We start from the raw sequence: 21,269 nt of genomic DNA, 5'->3' as shown, positions 1-21,269 counted from the left end.
AAGGGCCAACTCTCAGATTGTTAGATCTGAGAAAATTCGATGTAAATATTGTTTACCACATTTTAAATTCATATTTTTCAGAATTTAAGTTTTGCTATAATTCGTTGCACAATATTTTTTGACATGTAGGTTAGGAGCTTTCTATCTAAGTACCATTGAATGGAGATGAACCAGCCACGGGCTGAAAATCTCCCTAATAAAGCTAATAATAAAAAGTACCATTGATAAAAGCGATCGAAATAAATAATTTTGCTTATAGTTTAAGCTCCCTTCACACTCAAAGAGAGTGTGAGAGTTCGGTAAATAAACTTACCGAAACAGATCTGTAATTCACCAAACTACCGAAGTATCGGTAATCGGTGAGTTTTTGACAGTATGTCAGAAGCGAAATTAACGATCTCCGGTGATATACTGTTGAGCTGTCAAAAAATCACCGAACGTTCTGTGAATCACTAGTTTTACCGGTAAAATATATAACTGAAGTTTCGGTAAAATATTGGCTAGATTGCCGAAATTGGCAAATTAACAGTGTTTATGTTTTTTTTCATCAACGCGTCGTAGTGAAAATTTTGGCTTGCCTATGTTCTATCGATATGAAATGTGTTCCAAGGATTTACTCTATACATAAACACGATATAGGTGAGTAAACATAGCTTACAAATGATTTTTGTATGGACTAACTTTATTTTTTGTGGCAGGATTGCAACGACCGCTGCTTTTTCGTAGTTCTCCGGCAACCCAGCACGAGTCCCCGGTTTCCGCAAAATTTGCTTCATGGATTGATTCATGCTTGATTTATGAAGATATTTGTATTTATCATGTGGAAGATATTTTTATCCAATTATGTGTATTTATAAAAAAATAAAGGAAAAATGTGAAGTGTACGTTTACGTGCTCCTTATTCTTAATAAAAATTTGGTTATCCGGAGGAGCAAACCCGTGCACCGTTTTTACAGATCTCCGGTAAACGTTCACCGAAAACTCGGTAATTTTGACAGCTGAGGTGGGAAACGCAAAGTACCGAGAGGTCAGTAATCTATTCGTTTACCGAACTGATTACCGATCGTTCAGCTGTTGAGATTTCGGTAATGAGATTACCGAATTCGGTGATTTGGTCTAAATGTGTTGTACCTATAGTAAGCCTATTGTTCCTATACTGCCCATAACTGCATAACAGTCACATTCGACATTTTTGACAATATCGAGATAATACCGGGGAGAGTCATCAAATGACAAATACTTTCGATCAACTTACTAAAATCTGTGAGATTGTTCTAGAAAATTCGAAAAAAATACCAAGTTGTTTTGTCACATTAGCAATTGTAACCGCATAACAGTCACATTGAGAATATACATGAGCCTCGTAATGCAGTGGCAACGAAATTTCTATCAGAATTATTTTCTGACTATTCACCCAATAAGCAATATGAGTTGTACAAAATTTCAGCCTCCAATAAGCACTTTTGAATTCTTAGTAATTTTTTGAAATATCAGTTCCCTTCCATACTGCAATAAAATGCAAACTTGGTATCCCATTTACTCTATGCCTACTTTTGTCGAATGTTACAAATATGCAGTTATGGGCAGTATAGTAACACCACTAAAAGAAACTATTTTTCATTAAACAAAATAATTGATGAATTAAGAAGTTTTTTACATAAATCGAAAGCTTTTGATTTGCACTTATAGGAAAAATATAAAAGTATTGTAAAAATATGGTTTTGATTTATATGCTGTTTACGTCGTGAAGCTAGTGCTACTATAGGAAAACAGAAATTGAAAACAGTGCAATTGTATTCTGAAAACTGCCAAAAATGTGGAAAAAAATCATGAGTTATGCTTAGGTCATTTTTGATTTTCAACCAAGCGTTGGCCTTTTTTATGGGCCAACTTAATATTTGTTAGTGTGAATTGTCCCAAGGCTTGACCCTTTCGGTTTACTTCAAATGAGCAAGAGCGAGTCATTGGTCTTTCACCATGCTAAGACCAATGACAGTTTGCGAAATTTTTTAAGAATTGAAATAGTGATTTGCCGATTTTTTTTAGATAGTTAAACAATCTTAAGAATTTGAATCCATAGTTTTAAAACATATATTTTGAAAGTCAAATCACATGTCAAAACTATCTATCAAAAATGCCTGGAAGTTTGAAATCGAATCATGAGATCATCCAGATTTAAATTCGTGAGCATCCGGGAAAAATCCGAGAATTTAAAAGCTGATTTCGAATACTTTTTGAATATTGAAAAAAAAACGCGTTATTTGATGGATGAAGAAACTCACTATCTGTTTCTGTTTTGAAGTTATTGTTAATTTCCTTCAAAAACACGCTTTTTGTGATATAGTTTGTGAATATATCTGATTGGGAAAATCATAAAAACTATCTTTGACGGCATTTGAAATATAAGATAAAATAGCTTTCTATATTATATAACACTGCAGATGTGTTATTCTTGTGTCTCTAAATACTGCATTGAAAATAAAATTAATATAGCGTTGTCATTCCAAGTAATGTTACCCCGTTTTACGGTACGAAGTGAAGGCGAGGTGCCGCTGGTAGCGCAGCGGAGCGGCTCTTTTCCGCTTCAGTCGTTTTACGCGAATCGCTCAGTTTTAAAAGTTATGAATCGCCCGCTCCCGCTCCATACACAGTGAATCCACTAGGCAGAGGACTGTCACTTTCATTTTTGTTTAATTAACGATTTCCCTTCGCGTGTCGCCTTTCCTTCCACTGTTTTTGAGCAGGGTGCATCCGTCGCAACACTTGCACTGATTTGGATGCCTTTTTTGTAATAGTTAGTAGGCACTATGCATCATCGTAATCGAACCGGAACCGCTGAGTTGACTCTTTCCGAGGGACAGAAGAAGAAAGGTTTTATAAGTGAGTAAATGTGTGATAAGAAATGTGAGATACGGACGCTTACGTGGTCGGTCAGGTGACTTGGAGAGATAGGTATTTCGGTGATGGATATACAGAGTGATGGTTATGAGAGAGCATCGACTTTGCATTAATGAGCTTATATTTGGTCATAATATTTTTAATTGATGCTAATTGGCTTTGGATGATGCCTTTGTTAGGCAATATATTTCAAACAACATTGAGTAATAACATTAATGATAAGATATTGACATTATTTCAAGTTGAAATTGATGTTAATACCCTCTACTTACCGGCAGCTTCATTTTTTTACTGAAGATTCCGTGTCGATATGAATCATTGGTGATCTGATTTTGAAGATATTTCGAAGTTCCTTGGGGGACCAACGTTCTCCATATAAAATGTCTTAGGCGGCCATTTTGGTTTTGGTCAATCTATAAAAAAAAATAAAATAAAATAAAATAAAAAAATAAAACGTGAACTACATAATGCCAGGTAATAAGGAGCTAGTCTGAAAAAAAATCATACAAATCAATTAATCAATTAATCACTAAACATTTACAAACCAGTTGCATAGAAAAGAATTAGGGAATTAGGGAGTGATTAAAACTCACGCCGAGGACCTGGGATCGAATTCCATCCACGAGATAGCCACATATGACGTAGAAGTTAAAGTGGCGACTTCCTTCGGAAGGGATGTACAATCGTTGGTTCCGAGATGAACCAGCCCAGGACTAAACATCTCGTTAATGAAGAAAAATAAAATAAATTAATTGAAAGTCATAAACCATCACAAGCTCCATTGCTCTGATGATTATTATAGTAAATTCATGACACATTTAGGAAAATTTGCAGTTTTCAGATATAATAATTGCAACGGTTTTAAACCCATGTTCTGAATCACGGGAACCGAGACTTAAAAGTGATTGAAAACAGATGCAAAAAAAATCACTGAAACAATAAATTCCACTTCGGCAAAACTCGTTTTTGCGCTGTAATTCCTGCTGCCCACATTCATCATGTTTGCAATTTTGTGCCAATCGAATAGCAAAGGTTACCGTGCAGGTTAACTTCAGCATAAAGATAGGGCGCCTCACTCGCTCGAATAAATCATGTTCACAACCTGCGGAAACCAGCGAGAGAGAGAGAGGGAGTCGCCAAACTTTTTATTTTAATTTATGCTACAACCGTGGGCAGAGCTTGGTAGGCACAAAAAATGGTTCGAGGGCAAAGTCTATCCTGCTTCCCGAGCAGAAGAGAATTGCTGCAGAATACCAAACCGAGATATTCTATACTAGATATTTACCATTTGAATAAAGTATGACAGAGTTCTGCATAAGAGGTACAAAACATAAAAAAATGTCTCATGTACACCAACCTGATAATTGAGTTAATATAAGATGAATTTTTCCTTAATAATATAAGATGAATTTCCATATAGGAATGAAATTTGTCAATATTACATTGTTCAATACCTCAAGCAGTCTACAATAGCTTTTGAATATGAGATATTTTAATTGTTTTGAACAATATTTTCATTACCGTATTATTACCAAATTGGAGTGTGGACAATACCTGGACTACGGAACAACACCAAATCAAGGTATAATACCAAAACATGGTATGCATAGTTAGGTACGAGTTATTCGTTCCTGCTCAGGTTGGAAGAAGTTAAAATGCATTTTGGTCAATGAACTGCAGTCGAGGCAAGTTTCTTCCAATGGAACTCTTGAAGGAAACCAAGCTCGCGCGGCGGATTTCTTCAGCGCTGTCGGTTGGGCGACAAATTGTGCAAATTAATAAGCTGACTTTCGGTGAATGGTGAATAAAAATTAATTGTAAATGCAGTTTTCCCCCAGTGTTTACAGCAACTTAAAATGTAGCGTTCCAGCGCCTAGCACAATGACATCAATCTCGGCGCCGTAATAGAGAGATAATCAGATTAGACAACAAGAAACGCATCACGAAAGGCGTCAAGAAGCTGCGGGTACTGTTGGTTGTAGATAGATTGCTGATGGCACCATACGGTGCGCCACTTATCAGCACATCACCCAGGTCCACCCAACAAACAAGCGGGTCATAAAATTGTAGACGAGCTGTTCCTTTGCGGCTTAGATGCCTCGTAACCAACCTACTCAAGTGAACCCGCACCAAGTAATATGTGGAGAGTCGCCGACTATTTGATTTTCAATAAAACTAAACTTTCACTTCAGCATGCCCGAATAAAGATTCCACTTCGATTCAAATGACTTCCCCTTTGGAGCACACATAGTGCTATTCAACATTCCATAACCTGTAACAACGACTCGGGTGGATGCCGTTAATGGTCGGTCACCTACTAACGAGGCAAACCTGCTTCTGAACCTAAACATTGCAATACACCCGCGGCCTTCTTTGGGGGGTAATTTTAAAGTTTTATCTTCAGTTTCTGCCTTTTTTGGGAGGCGATTTTAATAGGTACCGTCAATTTGCAAGCAGATTGCGTTGGATTGGAGGAGATGGCTTGTTGAAGAAGACAAAAAATCTAAGTGTTGAATTTTCCAAAAAAAATATAAACTGAAAACCAGCGGTTTTATAGGCGAAACCCACTTCGAGTACGATCAGAGGCAAGGTTGATTTAAGACAAATTAGATACTAGCATTAGGTGGATGCAGATGACATACAAGAGTCAAAAACCAATGGTAACAAAAAAAATATCTTCTCTCTCTTTGTTACTTGACCAAGCTACGGAATGTGTTTATGAATGATTGTTGCTTAGTACTGAAATCGAAGGTCATTGCCTGATGTCGACAGTGCCAGATGTTTCATCGACGATGAATTTGGTCAAGATAGGCCATCCATAAACTAGTTTGTGTCATATTGTAAAGTAGGGTGATGTGTTAGTATCCATCGTATTAAGCATTGATCAGTGAGAACTGCAATTTTCCCAGTATTGCAGTGAATGATGCTGATACAAACCGATGCCAAACAATTCTTTCTTAAAACGGCTTTAGCATTGTACAATAACATTTTGATAAATCTTGATATCTTTTTGGAAATAATGCAAAGAAAATGCATCTTACCATATTCTCAGTCCGTCGTATCGTTTTCAACTCCGTCGCAATCAGTTTCCAGATTCGTTTCACAACTTACGGCTCACTGTGTGTATCGAGTGGTTAAAACACAACATATCAACGCTATAATAAAATGTTTTACTAGAATATATAGATCTACGGGCATCTCCCTCCATTCCTTCAGCATGATGGAATATACTAATTTCCTTTCAAATTCATTGTTCGTCATCAAAATTCAGCCCAAACATATGAACACAATTCCTTTTGACCGTACAATTATGGCATTTGCTCACAGTACAGCGAAAACAACACAATCAAAGGAACCGTATTTTTACATCGAGCGTCGTGCACACATTGATGCGCACAAGCTTTTTTTCTCAGTACGACGGATAGAACTTTGTTTACATTCTCAATTATACGCGGCGGTTGAGGAAATTTCGTTAAATTTGGTGATTTATTGAAGTTTTACGGCGTGTGATTGAAATGTAATCCTTCAGTGAAGAAGTACGAAGGTTTTCCATAGTGAAAATAAAAGCCCGGCGAAGTAAGTCACCCACGGGAGCGGGAAGAAACTTGTGTTGGAAAGTGGTGTGGCTCAGTCGATCGCTAAGCATTTTTCTCAAATCGTATTCGTCCATGCGATTTCGGTGAAAAAGTGCAAAGTGGATAATTGAACTGAAGTTATTTACCGAAATACAGTAGTTTTATTGCATTTTTGGTGTACAAGTGTACAAACCATAACAGCTTTCACAAAATTACACATGGATAATGAATCTATGTTGCAGGTAAGTTTGAATATCCGCCGTAGTGGAACATTTAAAGTTTGATACGACGAATAGTAGCGCTTACGACGAAGAAGAACAAAACCCTATAGGGCATTTGTCCATAAGGTGCCTGGGAAGATTCTATGGGAATTTGACTCAATGCCTGTTATAAACTTTATAAGAAACTCCTCCTCTATTTATGAAATCTTTTCAAAATTTAATCCTGATTTCTGCAGGGGTGGTATCAGAAAGGTTGTAGGACATTTCCCAGAATGACGTTCCCCAGAACGTCATTTCCCAAAATGACGTTCTCCAGAATCCCATTCCCCACAATGAGACATTCCCCAGAAATCCATTCCCCAGAATAGGACATTCCCCAGAATAGGACATTCCCCAGAATCGTTTTTATATATTTTTAAAGAGCGGGAAGAAATAAACTTGGATTTATTTAGTCTTTTGTCGTTAAAAAAAATGTACTTACCGAATTGATTCGTATTCCCAGACGCTTCAAATCCCGGACATCGACATCAATCCACCCAAAATATTATTTCTTTTAAATCATTATTATGGATATCAATCGAGTTGAGTCCAAGAAAATCTTTTAAAAGGAGAGTGTTTACTTACCTTGTTACTGGTAAACCATCCAAGGAGCCGCCCATAAAGCACTTGATCAAATAGAGGGAATGGGAAGGTTTTGGCCAAAGACCACGGCCCATACAAATTTCAACAGAAGATCACGCAGTGGGAATGAGACGGTCTTGAAAATCCAAAATAAATGACTACGTGATTCATGGCCAGACCCAACCAAAATCTGATGGGAAAAATTCTGTTTAAAAGCTGTTTCACATGATTGTGTTACTACTCCCTGAAAGATAAATCCCCGGAAGCCATTTCTCCGAAGAAGATACACGTACAAGAATAGACTTTAAGAACTGTGTGGTGAACTAGCAAGAATGATAAGCAATCAGAAGAAGGAGGGAAATTCGATAGATTATAAGGTCATTCTAGACTAAACACATCTTGCCAAAAATGCCATGGACGGTTAAATTCGAAAGAATCGCCAATCAAGTAAAGAAGGGTGCATATCAGATGACCGGTTCATCCATCACCTTGAAACACAAAAAGTTATGACAATTATGAGAGCTAAAAACTTTTCGGGGAACTGGGCTGCCCATAACTGCATATTTGTAACATTCGACAAAAGTAGGCATAGAGTAAGTGGGATACCAAGTTTGCATTTTATTGCAGTATGGAAGGGAACTGATATTTCAAAAAATTACTAAGAATTCAAAAGTGCTTATTGGAGGCTGAAATTTTGTACAACTCATATTGCTTATTGGGTGAATAGTCAGAAAATAATTCTGATAGAAATTTCGTTGCCACTGCATTACGAGGCTCATGTATATTCTCAATGTGACTGTTATGCGGTTACAATTGCTAATGTGACAAAACAACTTGGTATTTTTTTCGAATTTTCTAGAACAATCTCACAGATTTTAGTAAGTTGATCGAAAGTATTTGTCATTTGATGACTCTCCCCGGTATTATCTCGATATTGTCAAAAATGTCGAATGTGACTGTTATGCAGTTATGGGCAGTGGGCTATTCGTGAAAACGGAGTATTTGGGGAACTGACGTACTGTTTGAGATAAACTGCTCTTACATATGTCACACAATGTTTTAAGATTAAACTTGACTCAAGCTATCCGAAAAAATATTTGTTTTGTATTTATAGATATTCTGCCTTCTTTTAAAATTGGCTGTTCCTTCGTATTGTATTTTCAAAAGGTGATTTGTATTACTGTAAAATTCTTTATATTCACAAAATAAATTGGAGGAATTTATTTTTTTGCTTTCATAGCATATTCTCCCTTCTTTTGAACATTGGCTGTTCTTCTAATAATAAAACATAAATACTTTAGAAAACTCCACTAGTCTTTGATAATTTCCTCTTACAGCAAACTACTCTAATTCATTAGAGGATGGATGCTGAGCAGCATTCATCCCCTATGAAACCTACAAAAACTGAAATTTGGTTTTCCTCAAATTTTCAACTTGATTGTGTTCCTTATTCACTATTTACCATTTACCTGGATTTTAACAGTCCAAAAATCTCTTATAATTTTTTTCTGGGGAATGTCCCATTCTGGGGAATGTCCTATTCTGGGGGATGGATTTCTGGGGAATGTCCCATTCTGGGGAATGGCGTTCTGGGGAACGTCATTCTGGGGAATGGGTTTCTAGGAAATGTCGTACAATCATCAGAAATTTATCTAAGATTTTTTTTTCATTAGCTTTCTCAAAATGTCAGTATATTCCATTTATGTGTTCATAGATTCCTCCAAGAATTCATGCATGAGCTCTTCACATTGAGAACTGTTCGAGTAGGGTAGATGTACCAATAGTGTAGGTACTAAGCGCGATTGAACTTCATTTAACCGCCTGAATTCAAGAAGCGCAATTAATGCACATGTTGATGTTGTAACGGGAAGTAACGACCATTGACTTAATGAGAAAAATGATTTCATCGCAGTAATCCACGGCATGTCAGTGAAAAATAATACCTCCACTATTGGTACACTGTTCCTTTAGTTGCGGTATATTTTTAATTTGTGTTCCTATAGTTGCGGTATCCGTTGTTTTCTTATGGGATCCTCCACTATAGGAACACTTTACCGCAACTATTGGTACAAGCAAGAACAGTTTTAGCTAATTTAGTGATTTTTCATCAGTTTTCAAGCAATTTTGACGCTCTTTTCAACTATTCCTTGATACAATACGTCGATTGGCAGTGTCGTTTCTGTGGCTAATGCAATAAAATCAGTGAAAACGCAGCGAAACGCAACTAACGCAACTATAGGAACACCCACAACTAAGGGAACACTTACCCTAACTCTTTTTCCAAGAACTTTTAGTTCATCAGATCATCACCGAATTCGCTCTAGTTTTTAGCCGAAAAAATGGTTTTTTAGAATCCTGCGCATCAATATAACTCAATCTTAGAAAGGGCTAGAAAGATAAGAGTCCTAGTAAGGTAACTTAATCTTGGGTAGACGTGCACGACTGCCTTACAGCACGTACTTTGCACCGCAACTAACTTTTTATTAGCTGGTATAAATACAGTGTATTGTTTGATAGATCATCCTTTTATTTTTTACCTATTCAAAACCAACATTCAAAGGAGATCTTATGGAACATTAAGGTACCGTGGGGTAAGTGGATACAGAAAAATCAAAAGTCAACTTCATTGTTATGTACAGCTAACGTGAATAATGTAATTCAAACTTTTTTCTGTGGATAACAAATGAGGGACTAATACACTTCAAATCATCGATTATTTCGTTTTTTTTCTGATTGTTATGTATTGAGTATGAGGAAATTAAAAATTTGCGCCAAATAATCCATTTGCTCCACCGTGGTGGGGTAAGTGGACCACCAATAGAAAAAAATCTGTTCTCAAAAGAAATGTGATGTAATTATGTATAGTAAGAATGATATTACTCTCGTTCTTATTATTAGTGCTAGTGATGGTACATTTTAATACTTTAAAATTAAAAAGTATCTTCATTTAATCAAAACATATTTAAAAATATGTTTACATTAGTTTAAACTAATTCGCACAACAAAAAAACATTGTAACTAGAATAATTTGAAGAAAATTCATCCATTTATACACAGAAGTTAAATAGAAGCATTGTAGGATTATTCCTAACGATGTTATCGATAAACACTCGTAGTTTGAAAATATTAGTTACATTTATTTTTGAATAACAAACTGAAATCTTTTTATTCTATTTATGAATATGTTTGTGTCATCTGTCTAGAATAATTTATATGGTCGAATAAGGTACGACAATATGTTTTCAATTGGAGAATTAGTATATTTTGCTCTTTTGCAACTCAACTTAGATAAATCACGAAAAGTTTCGTATAGGTTTAGAAATTATTATTATTTTATATATTTTTTTTATACCAGAAAGGCTTTTAGGTGGATTAATTCAAATTCTCTATGGTCAATTTGACAAATTTAAGCCGGGAATGAAAAAAAAATAAAGGAAAACAACATTTGCGATTATTAAATCTTTATAAAATTCTCGTAAGAAGTCTGCCAATAAATGATAATAATACTTGATCCACTTACCCCACCCCATTAAAAAGTAGGGGTAAGTGTACCATGTACAATATATCTGTATTTATTTATAAAAATCACATATTTTTCATTGTTATTCATTCAATTAGAACTGAAATGCTCACCATGTGTCGAAAAAACTAATATAATTCGATTTTAGACAGAGATACAATGGATTTTTGACTGATGGAAAACAATTTTGAAATTAATTAATTTTTGCAGCTAATAAGTTTGCTTGTGTTAGTGTATGTGTAGTACCATTTTTGCAATAGTATCAGTGTGGACGTAAGAATATAACCTAAAACGAAGCAATGGCGCGAAAACATTGAACATATTCAAGTATTTATGCTTAATATTGACGAATGATCCACTTACCCCACTGATACACTTCCCCCACTGTACCTTATTTGGATCATTAAAACTTTTCTAAAAGGATACTGTTGAGAATGATAGCGCATGCCGAAGTATTACAATAGTTTGAACATAGAAGGCCTTGCTTATTCATTATCGTAAAGACAAAGTGAAAAAAATCAGTCTTTCAACGAAAGTTAAAGAGTGAAGACGCAAAATGCAGATCAAAATGGCTCACCAGGAGAAACTCCGGTCACAACAGATACTTATGGCTAACTTCTTGTAAAGGTTCATAGCAAATTGTGCATGGAAAATTTGCATGAATCCTAACGAGAATCGAGTCTGAAATAGATCAATTACTTGGAAGTTGTTTGGAAGATCACTGAAAAGGTTATTACCAGATTACTAAATTGTATAGATCTTTGACAAAGTTCTTATGATGCCCTTGAAGAGATTTTGAATGGGTTTGTGTGGATAAATGGCGAGGTCCTTTGGGTCTTGAACAGATTTTTATTTAGATTTTAGACGAAATTCTTGGAAAAATCTATAATGGATTCCTTGGAAGATGCTTTTTTGGAATTTTTCAAGAATATTAGGACAGCAATCTAATATTTGTGGAGAAATATCGTTTCTGTTGAAAAGCTGTCTCCATGGATCCATCATAAGGTTCACCAGGTAACTTTTTTCACGAACCAGCCTTAGGCCATGTCTAGCGCATAAATCCGAAGGCATTCTTAGGAGGAAATGGGTTGACTATAAAACTTTGCCCTTTCGTAGAACTATGGTCTAAATTTTAAATACACAGAGCAGAAATTTGTGCATGTTTTTCCAATATTTGTTTATCTTGTATGATGTTGTTTTCGTGAATGAATATGTTGAATGCCAAATCAAATATCTAAATTTACTATCAAACGTCTGGAAAATTTGAAGTTGCCTGATCATTTTGTCATTTATTTTTAATCGAAAAAATCCGGGAAGCGGAAAATACTTACATTCACTTTAATTCTTTGAGAAACCTGTATAGTATTGGGATGCCCGTAATGCAACTAGATCGCCTTTTCGATGTGCGCTATGGGGTAAGATCTACCATATAGTACTCTTATTGTATCTGTTCTTGTTAGTACTTATAAATTACGGTCGAAAGAGTATAAGAGAATAACAAGCCACTAAGACACACCCACGGCATAAAAATTAACAAGGCAGGCTCTTTACTGATGTAAATATCAAGTTTCATTGTAAACATGTGACGTCACTCCTATCGTACCATATACCTTCCGGACCACTAGATCATTTTTTTCGCGAATTTGTTCGAGGTGGATAGGAATGACGTCGTCAAGTAGCTGTCAGTTTTCGGAATATATCACCTTCTTAATATAGTACACCGTGAGACCCACCCATGGACAAATGTACGAGTTCACTAATTTGAGTGGTACCGAATTCACTGGTTTCCATGGTCACATAAATAACACGGCACCGCTAAAACATCAAACAGTGAACCTGTGCATAGGTCCATTTGTCCTAGATGATGGGGAGGACGAAGTGAAAAAATTAATCAATCTGCATCTGAAGCTAGTTCCAATTCATGAGACAAGTTCTTTCCGAGCTCAAGTGCTTATCTTTCGATATCTAGGAGGTAAACGTTTACAAATCAGTGTAGTAGCAGACCTCCGACTTATATTCTAAAATAATATCCTTTTTTCAAGGAATCCAAATGTCTTATGCAATGAAACCTGTTCACAGTTACAAAAAACGACTTTGAACCTTATAAGTAGAAGCAATAATTTGATACACTAGAGTACCGATGCATGGTCAAAATCAGTATCATTCAACCAGCATAGTGGCTGAATCTGAATGAGCAGCGCGATTTTAAGAATTTAATGATGACAAACTTTTTTTGTTTCAAAAAAAAAAATATAAATAGCGGTATCTTTTTCTAAAGAGGCTCTATGCAAAATGGTAAAGAATGATAATTGTATAAAAAACGACTACTTCATTATTTCTCAATAGTAATAGAGTAGAACGTCAAGCACTAAACAAACGACACGTGTACACCACAAGAGATCAAAGAAAACTGGTCGCAGTGGTTCATCCCGAACAAAATAAATAAAATATAGTATTGGGAATAGTTTCAACCTGGGAGGGAGGCACAGATACTACACACGAAATATTGAACAACACTTTTCCAAATTGCAAGATAACTTCCGCTCACCAACGACAATCAAGGCAGGCTTGGGAAAAATCGCTAGTTTTCTTTGAATGTGTACCTGCGATCTTTCTGGACAGACTTGGAAAAAGGGCCATAGTTTTATGTGCATTTAATTTTAATTTTGATTGGAAAAGTGTAAAAAGATGCGTGTTTCAGTACTTTATATTCGATCAAATTAAAAGGTGCTATCGTGACATTGCTGACATTGTTGTCAACTTTGTTGAAATGCAAAAATATATTTTGATCAATTGCGCGCTTTTTTCATGTTTGTCCATTCTTTAAGATCTGGGCTCACAGTGACAGTTCGTGACAGCAGAATCTCGGCTCACTATGACGAACATAAATTTTGTATCGTTTTCTCCCTCCCAGGTTTCACCTATTCATTTGCAAGATCTTTTGAATAAGATTTTAAGATTTTTTTAAATATTGAGAAATAGGTAGTCCTGTAGAAGGCATCTTTGTTCTCGAAATCGTTTGACGAGAGATTCTTCAGTAGTCCAACGCTGATATCTTCAGTAATTTCCACAGGAATTATTTTGAAATTTCCCCAGCGATTCATGGATTTCCTCCACGTGTTCTTTTGGTAGTTCTTCCACTGGTTTCTCCAGTTGTTGTTTCGGGAGTTTTTTTCAAAGGTTTCTACGAGAAATCAAACCAAGAGAACTCCACAAAGGGTTTTTCCAGAGTTTTGAAGAAATTCGTTTTGGGACTTCTCCAGGTAATGCTGCAAGAATTCCTTTTAGCGTCCCTGTGCCGTTTTCCAGCAATTCTTCAAGCCATTTCCACAGCAATTCCTTCAGAAATTTCCGAATGTATTCTGCCATAATTGCTGAATAATTGTCTCGAGGGAGTGATACTTAAGGAAATGTCCAATCGATTCCTTGAGTAGTTATTCCAAGGAATCCTCCAGGAGATCATCAGAAAAATATTCGTCTAGTGATTCGGCACGAAGTCCTTCCATGTATATGCTCGACGAAATACCTAGTATTTTATCCAGAGATTATTTCGACAATCTCTTTCGAAAATTTTACGAGCCATTATCGAGAATTTCCAGCAACTAGTAATCTCTCCAATTCTCCCTTTAGGAATTCCTCCAAGGATACCGCTCAAGGGTTTTTAAGGATTCCGTCAGGAAATCCTGCGGGTTCCTAAAGTTCGAACCTGAAAGTTCCTTACTTGAATAGCATTTTAGCTCCTATGAGATTTTTACCAATAGCTTTAAAGTGAGCTAAAAATTTTAAAATGAAACTCTTGTTCCACTTGAACTTTTGCCCCACTTTACCCTATTGGTTGAGTTCCATAACGAAAAACTTGGTTGAAATTCTATTAAAACAATCAGGCGATTTCCTGGAGAACCGAATACCTCATTGAGGAATTTCTACAAGAATCTTTGAAAAAATTGGTAGTAGCTGGCAAGTCGCCTGTCCGGTAATTGTGAGTTACAAAGAAAATGTGTAACTTTTTTTTTCGCAAATGTCTTTTTCAATTTAATCTAACAGTGGAAGTATATATAATATCTATTTTTTTGTATTTAAACATTGTTTGAACTTTAAATATAGTCTCAATTAAAAAAAAGTATGAAAAGCATTTTTCCATGAATCTTTCTAGAATAATCGAAGAAGTTTCTCAGAACACAACTATTTCAATAACCAGGGGTCGAATTCTGAGAATATTGAGAATATATCTCGCTAATCGCTTTCTGTAATAATCATGATCTGCTGTACATCATGAGTGTCTTTTTATCGTCTACTGCTACAGCTCTGATTATATTGGAGGAATAACAATGCATGATAAAACCCATTTAAACCCATCTCCAAACCTGGGGGAACTTTTGCTGTAGGATGATCGGAGATTGCTCATCATACCAGTAAAATAAAACACCTACCCCTAATAGTAAATAAGCGAGAATGGATATGCAAAACACCTGCAGTGCACTTGTCCGTTGTCCCGGTAAGCACCTAAACACATGATGCGCATATGCTACACCGAAACCTTGCAAAGTTACACCGATGACCCACTATTGTGCAAAATTGCTTACTTACTACTGTGTCAGGTTCTCATAGTGACTCATGTCAACCGCCACCACCAGCACCTGACACCAGAGAACCTAACCTACATGTCAAATGGGGTTGGCGGCAGCGGTCAAACGTAGGGTAGATGCACCGGTATTCGCCACCCCAAATTATAGACTGTTTTACCTTGTAAGTTGGCATAATCGCATTTGAATGATGTGGTAACATACCTTGAGAGCTCAATTTTCTGATAAAATACTAGAAACAAATCGTTTTTCTTGAGATTTTAGTGCCCTTTCACTTAATTTTGCTACCCTGCATTAAAAATTAATGTAGGTCGCGAATATAGGAACCGAAATCAAACTCTTGTCGAATACTGCTGGTGGTACGGTTTTCCCAGCTAAACATGGATTGGGAGCTTTCGTTATTGTCAGTATTCAAAATTCCTTTGATTGATTTACCAGAATAGTTTTCCTTAGGCTGACGAATACTGGTACACCTGCCCTATATGTTAATACAAATTTCCTTCCGTTTCGTTCTACTCTCTGCTACTCTATTGTCACTGTTGCAGTTCATTTTCGCCTTCACTAACCAGCTGATCATATTCCCGCACCAACAGTTCTAACTCTGTATGAAATAACGTCGAACGTAAAAGTTTACCCCTATTTTTTTGCCTGACCAGTGTGTGATGTATCAAATTACTGGTTGCAATAGTAGCGAATTCGCTAATCCTAAACTGGGTCGTTCACAAATTGGACAATGCAGAAAAAACTATCGGAACACTATGCTGCATATTTCATTATACCTATATATTTACTAGGCACTTAATCTTCGTTGTAGAACTCCGAATTGTAGATAAATTTATCGCAGCTTTCATTCGGTCGCAAATCCGTCGTCACTACGAACCCATCTCCGTCCACGCAGAACAGTTGCCCGTTCTGGTCCTGGGCGTACTCGTAGTTGCCGTTGCCACCGCAGGCCAACGTGAATGGGATGCCGGCCTCCTGGTAGATGACCGTATCGCGGGCACAATCTGAGAATTAAGAATCGGTAAACTCATGTGTTTTGCTTGCTAGTTGAGGGATTTGTGTGTGTCACTCACTGCAATTGACAGATGATACCATGCTGGAGCGAACCTGGTAGGAGCCAATCTTTTTCCCGTCGCGCCAAGTGCAGTAGACTCTGTTGGAAAGAGGAAGTTTATGAAGAAGGAAGACGAATGAAAAATGTCTACGTTGCTTTCAAATATTAAATTTCGTAAGGCTATTTACAAAATTAGTCTCGTTTTCGATGGCTTTCATTAAAGAATTCCTGGAAATAATTTTGCTTGAAATCTCTCAAGAATTCTACAGAATACTTTGGGTGGCACTGAAGATTCAAAAAGTATACATATAAATTAAATGACTTGATCGTTATTTATGGTAGGTAGTTTAAGCTATAACCTGAACTTACACTCCATTCTCGATCTTGTACGACCCGTAACTCCCATCGTAGTCACATCGAACTTCGTTGAAGCTCACTCCATCGGTACCCCGCATAGCGAACTTCTGCTGTATCTTCTTCTGGGCAAAAGCAGCACTTTCGCACTGCCGAAGGTATGAATCACCGTGCAAGGTATTATTATCTGGAACAAAAAAAAAGCCTTATCAGTGTCCGTGGTACTTCGTCAACAAATTACACAGCCATCGATTAACTGTTTATGACTCACAGCATGGCAGCAATCTCCACAAACTGTCGTGAACTACCGTTGCGCCAACCAGTGGATCTCCGGTGTATTCATTAGCACACCAGCAGACTCCCGAATCGCACTGTAGCGCTTCGAAGTTCCCATTTGGCAGACAGTGAAGGGTAACTCCTGATCGGCCTTCGGCTTCCAGTTTTGCCCGACGACGGCTGCACGCTGAAATTGTATAACACATCCGTGTAATTAACCTGAGTTTGCATTCTCGTTTTGGAACCCCTCAACACACCGCAAGTCATCTTGGAGGCGTCCTTGTACCAATCCCAGCCGAAAATGCGACGCCCATCCTCGCTGTAGCAGAAGCACCGTCCGGACAGCCGGTCCCCTCGGCACTGCTTGCTGGCATAGGTGCCGTCCAGGTTGCACCGCGGATACCATCCGGCCCACTCCTCCTCGTCTTTCATGTGGATCGTGTGTAGGCAGGTCGCTGACGGCGAGAGATGATTTATTATTCCTGCTCAGCGAGTAGAGTAGGGTGTCCCAAAATGGCACTTTGTCAAAAATCTTTGAGCATTTTTAAAATAGTCAAATTTTTGTGACTAATATCAGAAAAACATTGCTAATTCACATTTCTCGACACACTTTACATTAGAAGGTTGGTGCCTTCGGTAAAGCTGTTCAGTAGATCAAGAACTATCTGGCGGCAAAGAGTTTGATTGGGAAGTCATCCACTACGTGGCGCTAATAAAAATCTTCAATCTTCTCCAAATCAAGATGCTTATCAGATGGAAGGTTGGCATCTTCTGTAATGACATTCATCAGATTAAGGGCTATCTGGAGCTAAGTAATCTAATTGAGAATTTATCCGCTAGGTGGTGCTAGTGACAAATGTTCTTCAATTGTGTGTTTCTTAAAATTCTTATTAGTTAAAAGATTGGTGTCTTCGGCGAAGCTATTCAACAGAACAAGAGCTATCTGGCGGTAGACAACCTTACTGGGAATACATCCGCTAGTTGATTCTGATAATTTTCTTCCTAATTTCTTTATCCCAAGATCTTGATAAGCAAGAATTCTTCGGCAGAGTTATTCAGCGCAAATCAAGGGTTTTCTAACAGCGAGAAACATATTTTGAAATGCATCCGTTCAGTAGCTTCTATAACAATTTCTCTCGCAATTCTATTTTAAGATCCTGATGAGCTATAATGTTCATGTCTTTCTTTCATATGTTCAAATGAAGAATAACAACTCATTTTGGGCTGAAAAAAATATATTTTTTGCGTTGTTCTTATTTTTACGTCAAATCTACGGTATTAAATATATTTTGGCAAAATAATAAAAAATGCAAATATTGAAAATAAGAGTTCTGTACCTTAAAAACCTACCTGACTCCTGAATTGACTGAGTCCTTTAAAACCAACGAAAACATCATTCATACAGGTTTTGTAACTAAACTCATTTTTCTACAAGTGCTGTCATCAGTAACAAAATTTGTAATTACTTATGCATTTACTTCTACTTAAAAATGTTGAGAGTAGATCCTAGCGAGACTAGCTCGTTATTGTAGTCCAATCTAAACAATAAAATAGTTCATGCCATCCACCAGACAGACACTGACTGGTATCTGAATCATCAGCTGCAACTCTGTTTATTCAAACAAGCAATATATTCAAATTTTCTCTACAAAATATCATGCCTCTTTCAATAAATCCACACATCTGCCGACGACGACGCATGATTCGCTTTCTGACAACTAGTGTACCTAATGGGCGGTACTATATCAATTCCAACAACATGGACAAGGACATAGTTTTAAGCAGTTCAGCTGTACATACTGTAACTCAACATTAGGCAACAGACAAGCATGCTCCGATGTCACAGCCGAGAAATATTCATCATCATAGTTTCAAAGGCTGAAGCGGGAATAGCACCTAGACACAATGTGTTTTAGTGCTGACGACACTGACCGCACGGCCATGAAGACCATAAATCGTACAACAGGGATGTTGAAAAATCTAACTTTTTTCACAAATCTCAACGAGGTAACCTCCAAACGTAAGTTCTCAAAGTTCCCTTCCCTACAAACGTTTATTTGTAACAGCCTTATCTACAGAAAGTCTCCAATATATTTTGACAAATTACATTTTTGGAACACCCTACTGTAAAGCTACAGAGAGGAAGAGGTTACTCACATCGATCGTAGATGCACTTGCGATCGGAGCACTTCAGTCCCGGAGCGCACCGCCGGTTGGCAACGTTGACGTTGCAGACCTTCATGTGGCCCTGACCGCCGCGGCATCCCGGACAGCATCCGTTCAGTAAGGCGCCGGATATTAGCACCTCACCCTGGGCGCAATCCGCTTGACGCAACGACGAGATGCATCCGTAGAAGCCTTCGCAGCTGGGCGGTCCTCCGATGGCGGCATCGGATCTTGATGGGATGACGGTGATTGACAGCGCGAGTGACACCACTAGTGTAAGCATTTCGGAGTGCCGACCGCGGCCTATGTGTAAACTTGACGGATGTAAGTTCGGAACTGGTTGGACTGGTTGTTTCGGGTGAGAAAAATTGGTTGACATTCGGTTCGGAGACGAATTGGGACTCAGATAAGAAAGTTGTTGGGTTGATATCTTTGAGTGATTTTCTATGTCGAACATTGACAGGGATAGTGGGCTGGTCATGATGATGACTGGTAAAATTTTTGTAACAATTTGCCTTGAAAAAGTTAATGTTTGGCATATGAGACTTTCGGCAAAAAAGTGTAAATGCACGGGTATGAACAAGAATTCCAAAATCATGCCTCATGATATCATAATTACAATGTGTTTTCATCTTGTGCCGTAACGCAACACACGAGTGATGTTTTTGTTGTTCAATGCATAAAATCATGTCTTGCGGATCATTTTATGATCAACAAAGTTAAAAAAGAAACAATCTGAAACGGGATTCAAACCAAAAAACTTCTGATGGGGAGCCAAGTATTCTACCATAGAATCACTTCGTCGTGTTGGATTGGGGGTGATTGATACGAGTAAGTTGATACAAAGCTTATCGTATAGTGTTGTCACTCTGTATGTTACATTACATACTACAGTTTAGATTGAACAGTTAAGAATAAGAAAAGAGTATCCTTGAAGGATTTTTTCCTACACTGTGTTGTTACTTTGTAGGAGGTCCATTATGCCAATCGTCCTTATGGGAAATGGGTCATCCCCTGTTTGTATAACATTCTTGATCTTGATTCTTGATCAGACAAAGCACAACTTTTCTTTCAGTGAATTTATCGATAAATCGTTAATCCTTGATGAATTTCTTGAGGTGTATTGATGAATTTGTTAAGGTTTTTTAAACGCTCTTCGAAAGAATCTCTACAGGAATCTCGAAGAGATTATGAAAATGCAGAATCTTCTGGGGGAATTACTAGCGGATATCCAAATTTCTGAAGGAATACTTTCAGGAACCCATAAGAAATACTGAATGAGTTCGTGAAGGAATACTCCGGAAAAATATTTGAAAGAATTTCTGGAGGAATTTCTGGAAGACTTTTGTGAGAATTATTTAAGAACGTTGCCGACCAATCCTTTAAGGCCCAAGCAACGCTTAAATGGATTATCGAATATTAGAATAATTCTAAATGAAAGAATACAGTTTCTAAAGAAACTTATGGAAATTTCAAAGGATGAATTATCTGAAATATATCAAGATGAATTATTGTAACAATTACAAAAAAAAAAAATCTCTTAGACTTCTCTGGAGGAGTTTTCTGTAAAAATCCTTGAGGAAATCGTAGATGAATTCATCGATAGAATCAATGACTCAATGAAAAACCTGAGAGATTATCTGCATGAGGGCAGGGAAGGACATAAACAAAATTTCTCAGCATACCAGAAGAACTTCTTGGGGGATGATTTACAGTAACCCTTGCAAGGATAACTAAAAACTTTCTTCCTGAAATCCATTTGATAACCCGTGGCGTGATTCGTGACAAAAATTTCAATAAATTTCCTTTAAATGAATTAAATTGAGATTGTTAGAGTAACCTTTCAAAAAATTTAATAATACATATGAATAAATTTATGTTCAAGTATTGTTTCAAATCTTCTGTTTTCGGACAGTTTTGTTGTGTTATGGTGGATGAAGGTTTTCACACAAAATATGAATAATTTAGCTTTAAAATCACTTTTTATAGAAATTTTAT

General features: G+C 37.0%; 2 protein-coding genes across 13 annotated transcripts in view; one reads left to right on the top strand and one right to left on the bottom strand.

Moving 5' to 3' along the window:
- Window positions 1-21,269, top strand: part of LOC5574095 — a 217,681-nt gene that overhangs the window by 77,295 nt on the left and 119,117 nt on the right. The window lies entirely within an intron of this gene.
- Window positions 16,176-20,489, bottom strand: LOC5574087. The gene is made up of 6 exons (XM_021840433.1): window positions 19,263-20,489; window positions 17,363-17,560; window positions 17,101-17,292; window positions 16,845-17,016; window positions 16,495-16,574; window positions 16,176-16,425 (listed from the first exon to the last, which is right to left on the bottom strand). Exons 1-6 carry the CDS (start codon window positions 19,867-19,869, stop codon window positions 16,217-16,219), a joined length of 1,458 nt encoding a protein of 485 aa, XP_021696125.1. The 5' UTR covers window positions 19,870-20,489; the 3' UTR covers window positions 16,176-16,216.

This window comes from Aedes aegypti, chromosome 2 (assembly GCF_002204515.2).
Source record: "Aedes aegypti strain LVP_AGWG chromosome 2, AaegL5.0 Primary Assembly, whole genome shotgun sequence".
Taxonomy (NCBI): domain Eukaryota; kingdom Metazoa; phylum Arthropoda; class Insecta; order Diptera; family Culicidae; genus Aedes; species Aedes aegypti.
Note: the sequence above shows the minus strand (reverse complement) of the source record. Positions and strands in the feature narration are given on the sequence as shown.